General features: G+C 44.2%; 1 protein-coding gene across 1 annotated transcript; it reads left to right on the forward strand.

Moving 5' to 3' along the window:
- The first annotated feature begins 2518 nt into the window (after nucleotides 1-2518).
- Nucleotides 2519-7235, forward strand: LOC142184761 (ficolin-2-like). Its single transcript, XM_075259823.1, has 8 exons — nucleotides 2519-2585; nucleotides 3283-3399; nucleotides 4082-4135; nucleotides 4370-4411; nucleotides 4509-4636; nucleotides 5399-5528; nucleotides 6220-6354; nucleotides 6979-7235. Exons 1-8 carry the CDS (start codon nucleotides 2519-2521, stop codon nucleotides 7233-7235), a joined length of 930 nt encoding a protein of 309 aa, XP_075115924.1.
- Nucleotides 7236-9223: the final 1988 nt, after the last annotated feature.

Consider the following 9223-nt stretch of genomic DNA (forward strand, 5'->3'; position numbering starts at 1 on the left):
TCCGGTTTTCGTCGGTATGCAATTTAGTTCTCTCGCAGCATTGGAGGCCGGCGTCCCCAATGCTGCATGAGAACTCTACAGCGCCACAAGAAATATGGCAAGGTGGATTGGACAGACTTTTAGGAATTTTTGGTAGATAATAAGGTTGGATTTTCAGTTTCTCCTTTTTATTCAGGACACCATCCTGATAAGCATCATGTATTCACCATGGTATTCAGAAGAGGGATCTTGTTTTAAGGGAGTGTAGTAGATGGAATCCCATAGTATCCTATTGACTTCCTGAATGTAATCTAATCTGTTTAGAATGACAGCCCCTTCCCCTTTATCAGCCCCCTTAATGATGATAGAAGTATTATCCATAAGGTACTTGAGGTCTCATGATGTTGTCTTTAGTATGTACAGTATACCCCTCTATGTAGAAGATCTAATGTCAGAAGTCTCCATGGCCATCTAATAGATGGCCATCTAATAGATCTGTCCCTGATATATCCATTGCAGTCTCAGGCCTTACTATAACTCCTAGGCAGTAGGCCCGCTGCCTCGGGGTCATGTTTGACGCAGACCTTTCCTTCACCCCTCATGTTGAATCACTCGCACGTTCATGTCACCTCCACCTCAAAAACATCTCCAGAATATGCCCTTTCCTTACCAGAGATGCACTAAAGACATTTATTGTCTCTCTGATTCATTCTCGCCTTGATTACTGTAACTCCTTACTAATCGGTCTTCCCCTCACAATCTATTCTGAATGCAGCGGCCAGGCTTATCTATCAGTCTAGACGCTACAGCGATGCCTCTGGTCTGTGCCAGTCAATAAATTGGCTTCCTATTCATTATAGAATAAAATAAAGTTATCACCCTCATCCACAAGGCTCTCCATAATGCCGCACCTCCATACATTTCCTCCCTCATCTCTGTCTACCGCCCAACCCGTGCTCTCCGCTCACTCAATGACCTAACACTTACATCCTCTATCATCAGAACCTCCCACTCTCGTATACAAGACTTCTCCCGAGCTGCACCACTTCTCTGGAATGCTCTACCCCAGACAATCAGATTAACTCCCAATTTCTACAGCTTCAAACGCAAACTAAAGATGCAAGATAGGCTTTTCAGACAAGCCTATCACAATTTCTAACGTAAACCCTTAACCTTCCTCTGTCCCCGCTCCCACATAATATGATGTCATCTCAGGATAACTTTATCTGTCCAAGCTCCATCCACATGTTAAAGGACACGACTGTTGACAGCTCATAAAGTTTTATGTTTGTGTAATGACAGTCACCTCTATTACAAAAGTGTCTGACCTCTGCATAAGCAATATCGCCCCCTCTACCTCATAGATTGTAAGCCCTCAGTCCCATTGTGTGAAATGACTTTCTTTGTAATGTATCTTTCTGTCTGTATTTGAACCCTACAAATTATACAGCGCTGCGGAATATGTTGGCGCTATAGAAATAAAATGTATTATTATTATTATGGCCAAGAAGGCACCTCAGAGCTCTTACATCAAACCCTTTTGGCATAGTGCTGATGGCAGTGATCTGATGATGTCACCAAATCTGTAATGGGTCCCCCTTACCATGTGCTATCTAAAATACTGGTGTCTTATGTTGTTGAGAAGTCATTGGGCCCCCTCATGCTCCACATTTCCCACTTCTGAACCCCCTTGGCGGTGCTTGGAGACACTTGGGGGGCGCCCCCATTGCTGTTTGAGCGCTGGGGCCCGCCCCCATTGCTGCAGGAGAACTCATTTGCATACCAGTAAAAACCGGTATTTCTAAGGAACGGCACAACGGAGACCACGTCTAAGGGCTAGTTCACACGTGAACTGCCCGCGCGGGTTTTGATACCAAGAGAGACGCGGTGAGCCGCGTCTCTCTCTGGTCAAAACCCGCCTGCCGCGACCATCGCGGTCGCGGCTTTCCCCTCCGCTGTCGGCTCAAATGAATGAGCCGACATAGGAGGGTGCTGCCGGGGGCGGAAGCCGCGCGGCTCAACCCGCGCGGCTTCCGCCTGAAGAAAGGGCATGTCGCTTCTTTTGTCCGCTAGCAGCAGCCCACCGATAGCGGAAAAAAGAAGCCTGGCGGTCTGCATAGACCACCATTGTAAGGGGGGCTTTTGACGCGAAATCTGCTGTCAAAGACCTCCCCAGTGCTCACGTGTGAACGAGCCCTAAAGGTTAGAGACGAATAGCCTTTCTAAAGGCTATTCCGATGTCTTAGCCACACAAAAAAAAAGTTTTAATGGTAGAATCCCTTTAAACAGTAGTGTGAACCTAACCTTATAGCATATATAGAGGAGCCCCAGGTGCCCCATAGCTTGTCTCGTATCTGCTGTAGTATACTATATAAGGTCATGGATTCTGTATGCAGAGAACTGATTTGTCTGGAGTGTTACACAGAATTTTAGCTCCAGGCATTGTATGGGTTTCTAGATTTTCAGTTCGGCTTTCTGCCACTATTCCAGTTTTCTTAAACTTTTAGCCAAGTAAAGACCTTCACAGATTTGGAGCAATATGCGGCTACTGATCACTATCACCTTCTTGCTGATCACATCTTGTCATACTGAGGACTCCTGTCCTGGTAAGTCCACAATTTCTATAATCACTTTTTTGGATTTATATTAAGGATATTTGAGTGGCAAGATTTGTAAGTTGTAATGACAGCAATGTTGTGCAGGTAGTACTGGTTTTGGTGGTACTGGTAGCGTTTATGGTTGTGGTGGTGCTAGTGGTGCTACTGGTTGTGGTGGTACTGGTGGTGTAACGGGTGATAGCACTGGTCATGGTACTGGTGGAGTTGGTGGTTCTGGTGATAGTAGTGTTGGTTGTGGTGGTGCTGGTGATAGTATGGGTGGCAGTACTGGTGATAACACTTGTGGTGAGTAGTGATACTAGCAGTGATAGTGATACTGGAGATAATACTGGCAGTACTGGTATAGGTGGTTCTGGTAATAGTACTGGTGACTGTAGTGGTGCTGTTGGTGGTAGTACTGATGGCAGTGGTGGTGGTGTTGGTGGTAGTATTGATGGCAGTGGTGGTGGTGTTGGTGGTAGTATTGATGGCAGTGGTGGTGGTGTTGGTGGTAGTACCACAAGTGGTGGCGGTTATATTTACATTGGCGGTGATAGTGATGATAGTACTGCCATTGCTGATGTGGGTGGTTCTGGTGGTAGTACTGGTATCAGTAGTGGTGGTTATTCTGGCATTGGCAGTGATACTGGTGGCAGTAGTGGTGCTGTTGGTGGTTCTTCACATGCTTCTTATTTCTGTCACCCAGCAGAAGTGAAGGTTGTGGGAGTGGGAGGCTCAGACAAACTAGCCATCCTCAGAGGCTGCCCTGGCATTCCTGGATCTCCTGGTGCAAAAGGAGACAATGGGGCCGCAGGAGAGAAAGGTGACTATAGATAACAGCAATAAGAAGTAGGTGCCTCTCAGATTGTATATTTTTTATGCCAGTGATAAGTCATTTCTTCATTTCTCTTTTTAATGTTTTCTTAAGTCTCTCTTACCAAATACTATTTGAAAAACGTCTTTAAACCTTTTTTTATGATAATTTTTTTCTCATGTATTTAAAATAAAATAATAAATAAATAAAATAAAATAATACAGCATCAAAATATTGAGCACCTTTGTTGTACCTTCATGACTTAAGCTGTTGTTCCATTATTCTGCTGTTGTCTGCTCCCAGAGCACAGTGCATTGTGGGAACTCGGGTCACATTGCTGACTATTTCTAAAGGCAAAAAAAACCCCAAAACATTGGAAATCTTTTCATATAAATGTAAAAAACAACGTGAAATAACTCAAGAAAGCATAAAATAAGTGACTCAATGTGCCAAATTAAAGTGGATTGTATGATGTATATTTTTAGAGGTCAGCGATCCATTTTTCTGAATCCGAAATCACTTGCATGGAAACAGATCAAAACAATATAATTCTGACAGACACCTATAAAGGGAGCTCAGGAGCTGACTGTATACAATGTATACACTGAGTTCAATGTAGGTATTGTATGCAGTGAGATTATCAGCTCCCCCTAGTGGTTGCTCCTGATTTTATTGTGTTCCTTTTCTTCAGGGCAAAAAGGATCATCAGGTGATGTTGGAAAAATTGGGCCTCCAGGGCAAAAAGGTTAGTAGAACAGATACACTGTATAGCGAATACCCACACCTGAACACCCATAAATAAACTATAGGTAAAATGCCTTTAATTACTTAATGGGGGGCACAAATATTATAAATCACATTGCACACTGTCAACAATCATATCTCATTGTCATGTGGATGGCTCTGCAGGACGGTGACTATTACAGGACTAGACTATACTATTGGACTAATGCTATATATTTGGTAATTCACACCTTAGGAGAGAAAGGAGAATCAGGAAAGTCTGAAGTAGGACTGTACGGTAAGTGGAGAGATAAAATGGCTGAATTGTATGCGGGGTCAGTCTCAGCATATAAAGTACCCGCTACTATACTATACGTACACGTCTTCATTCCTAGCTGCCCGGAACTGTAAGGAGCTCCTGGATCACGGAGAAGTCCTGAGTGACTGGTACACAATCTACCCTGATGGCAGCACCCCGCTCAAGGTGCTGTGTGATATGCACACGGATGGAGGCGGCTGGATTGTAAGTACTGAGATAATGGAGGATTACACAACTATATACACTCATTGCCAAAAAAATATAGAATTTCTGCAAATCTGGGCAGGCAGATATGTAAATGATTACAGATGTGGTCTGATTAGACACTGGGTCTTACCACAAGAGGGCGTAAAAGCACTTCTTCATTAAGAGGTTACTTTTGGGTAGTGTTCCTCTTGGCGAGAGATCATTGCCCAAACACGTTTTGCCCAGTTGACAGACATTTAGAGGGGGCATATCATTGTACTGATAGAAGGATGGTCACTTTGATGAACTGGCCACCATCTAGCCCGTTCTTGCAGGTGTTGGGAGCAGTAGTTACGTGAGTGCATCTATTCCACTGACAAGTCTGAGCAGCTCCCAGTTTCCTTCTGTCTCTGCATGCACCATTTCCAGGTGCCTACAAGTGAGCATAAAAAACAGGCCCAGCTGTAATATATGTACCATAGGATACCATACAGATCATGTATACCTCCGTGCCCAACCATATCTCACCTAGTATAAAGGCTAGAGGGTCCTAGACCAAGGTCCAACAGGGTCCTAGAGCCTGCGCCCAATTTCCCCATTCCCCTATAATATTGTAAGCACTTCCATATATCATCATTACATTACACTAAGTGATTTTGTGTTATCGGAGAGGTGGGGGTTATAGGGGTAGCTGTAGAAACCCCCAGCTGTCACAAGAACGGGGGTAGTTGCTGTTGATGCGTATTCTTCTATATTCTGGGTCTGCCATTTTATTGTCAGCTTTTCCAAAGGCGTCTGGATGGTTCTGTAAATTTCTTCCGTGACTGGAATTCCTATAAGAAAGGATTTGGGAGCCATCTGTCTGAATTTTGGTTGGGAAATGAGAACATTCACAAGTTAACGTCTTCAGGTAATAATGCAGTGTATAAGGAGTTTATATGTGACTTGAGTCAGACCTCACACATATGACCATAACACAGCTCTGACTACGGGATTGTATGCGGTGGCTCGAACCTACACTGCCGTGCTACAAACCCTCAGCTCAGTTACAGCAGATCTTTAGATGCACATTTGCACGTTTCTCTGTCTCTTCTGACTATGGGCTGATGGCTGACACCAATACTGACACAGTGGAACAAAACTTCAACTAAGTAAAGTAAGCTTCAGCTAAGTAAAGCCTGGTTCACATCTGTATCGGTAATCCATTCGGGGGAGTCCACATGGCGACTCCCCCAAATGGACTACCGAACACATTGGCAAGCGGTGTGCAGTGAAAGCACATGGACCCCATAGACTATAATGGGGTCCGTGTGCTTTCTCCGCGGTGTCCGCACGAGTCATGCGGACAGGAAAGTAGATCGTGAAGTACTTTTCTGTCCGCACGTTCTGTGCGGAGATCTGGCGGCAAACACACGTACCCCATTATAGTCTATGGGGTCCATGTGCTTTCACTGCACACCGCTTGCTAATGTGTTTGGTAGTCCGTTCGGGGGGGGGGTCCCCATGCGGACTCCCCAAAACGGATTACTGACACAGATGTGAACCAGGTCTCAAAGTAAACTAGATTTCTGTTTCTGTAATACTGATGCTCCTCTCCACAGGCACATGGGAATTACGCATTGATCTAGAAGACTTTGACAATCTGCAATATTTTGCTGAATATTACTCATTTAAGATCCTTGGGGAAGAAGAAAAGTACAAATTACTACTTGGAAGCTTCAAAGGTGGAAATGCAGGTGAAAACCAGATATTGTCTTGATGTTGCATCTTATATGGGCTAGGGTTCAACTGTCTATCCAAAATGTATAGCTATTGGGGGGTGAATCCTTTGTATACTGCATACTATGCTGGTGTATCTAAGCCTATGATACTAAGAGGTGCAGGCAGAAGCACACGTGTCATGGTTCATGCATGTGATACCATCATATGTCCTACTGTCTACTGAGCTGTGTATCTAAGGCTATTATGTTTGATTCTGTCTGCTGAGCTACTGTATCTAAGCTGTAGAATATGTTATCACTATATAAAGTTATTAATATTACTACACCCCTCACCGTATAATATGAGGCTCGGTTCACATCTGCGCCCAGTCTCTGTACAGGGCTCCGTTCCCCTCTCCGCTCCAAGCAATGCTTTTCTCTCCGCATTTCTCGCCCTCTTTGAGTGGAAACCAATCAGAAACCACACAGACCCCATTATAATTTACGGGGTCCGCAGGTTTCCTAAAGTAACCGCTTTTTATGCAGATTAGGATTCCGTTTGGAGGGTTCCCTTGGGGAAACCTCTGCGCAGACATGAACGAAGTTTTACTGAATGCCATTATAAGATATTACATCATGTCTACTTTCTCTCCTCACTAGGTGACTCTATGTCCTACCATAACCTTATGAAGTTCTCTACTAAAGACCAGGACAATGACCTAAACAAGGGAGACTGCGCCACAGTTTGCTCCAGCGGCTGGTGGTATAACCACTGCTATCATGCCAACCTGAATGGGTTGTATCTGGTGGGGGAGCACAGTAACAAGAAGATTGGGTTACACTGGCACACTGGTAAAGGACTAACTTATTCATATAAGAGATCCGAGATGAAGATAAGGCCTGCCACAGACAAATAAATCCGCTCTGTGCTATTATATGAAAAATATCACTCAAAATTTGCATTCATTGTCTTCAAGGAGGGGCTGTGCATATACACTGTGGATGGAAATGGGTGCCCCACCTTGACGGCCCAGCCATCTCTGCTTATCACTTGCACGCCATGTATTTCTAGGATCTTTTTTGAGAATTCACCAGAATAGAAAATATTGGATCTTAGTTATTCTCAACATGTATATATTTGTTTTAATAAATATCCATAAACTAGTATATAGTCTATGTATGTGTGTACTGTATATGTATTGCTGCATATAATCTATGTATATACTGTATATGTAGTGCTGTATATAATCTATGTATATACTGTATATGTAGTGCTGTATATAGTCTATGCATGTATATACTGTATATGTAGTGCTGCATATAGTCTATGCATGTATATACTGTATATGTAGTGCTGTATATAGTCTATGCATGTATATAATGTATGTATGTAGTGCTGTATATAGTCTATGTATGTGTGTACTGTATATGTATTGCTGTATATAATCTATGTATATACTGTATATGTAGTGCTGTACATAATCTATGCATATACTGTATATGTAGTGCTGTATATAGTCTATGCATGTATATAATGTATATGTAGTGCCAGTAGTGCACCTAGCCTCTCTGCTGCCTGAGGCAGACGATCAAAAGATGCCCCTCCCCCGGACTCAATACCGGGGGGGGGGGGGGGGGGTCGGGCTGTTCATCAATTGATCGTCCGCCTCAGACAGCGGGGGAGGGGGGCTAGGGGAAGGGGGTTGGGGTGCTAGCGGTAATATTACAATGAATACAAAATGCAGTAATACTCACAGGAGACATCTTCCCACATTTCCCGTCTCTTCCCTTTGGACCGCCATGGCCACTTCTTTCAGCTGTGACTTGACTCTGTAAAGTTTGCAACACAGACATCTTTGACTCCTCACTTTCTCCACACACCAAACCCCTATATATGTCCCACAGTGACCCCTGCAGCTTATATTATGCCTCACAGTGGTACAATAGACTGTGGGGCATAATAGAGGTTACAGGAGCCACAGTGGACCCTTCAAGCTCTATTATGCCCCACAGTTGCCCACCCATGAACTATTATTATACTTGGGGGGTCTTTTCAGACCTATTCACCTCTCTGGGATCCGATGTTAATTCTAGCAGGCTTCGGGCCTGTATGGTAATGTCCCAGACGTCACGTGGTCTGGAACATTACCATATAGGCCCAAAGCCTGTGCTAGCAGTACCATACAGGCCTGAAGCCTGTGCTAGTAGTAATAGAATATTCACGGCGCTTAACCACTTGGTGTTTGGCCACTTACACACATTCCTATGGGAGCGAGGTATTCGATCGAATACTACTCGCTCATCTCTATTCACCACCACTTCTATGCAATGAACAGAGCTGCAGTATTCACCACTGCTTAAATACAGTGAACAGAGCTGCAGTATTTACCACCGCCTATATACAGGGAACACAGCTGCAGCATACACCACCGCCTATATACAGTGAACAGAGCTGCAGTATTCACCATCGCCTATATACAGGGAACACAGCTGCAGTATTCACCATCGCCTATATACAGTGAACAGAGCTGCAGTATTCACCACCATCTATATACAGGGAACACAGCTGCAGCATACACCACTGCCTATCTACAGTTAACAGAGCTACAGTAGTCACCACCGCCTATATACAGTGAACAGAGATACAGTATTCACCACCGCCTATATACAGTGAACAGAGCTGCAGTAGACACCACCACCTATATAAAGTGAACAGAGCTGCAGTATTCACCACCGCCTATATACAGTTAACAGAGCTTCAGTATTCACCACCGCCTATATACAGTGAACAGAGCTGCAGTAGACACCGCCGCCTATATACAGTGTACAGAGCTGCAGTATTCACCACCGCCTATATACAGTGAACAGAGCTGCAGTAGTCACCACCGCTTATATACAGTGTACA

Source organism: Leptodactylus fuscus, chromosome 11 (assembly GCF_031893055.1).
Source record: "Leptodactylus fuscus isolate aLepFus1 chromosome 11, aLepFus1.hap2, whole genome shotgun sequence".
Taxonomy (NCBI): Eukaryota; Metazoa; Chordata; class Amphibia; order Anura; family Leptodactylidae; genus Leptodactylus; species Leptodactylus fuscus.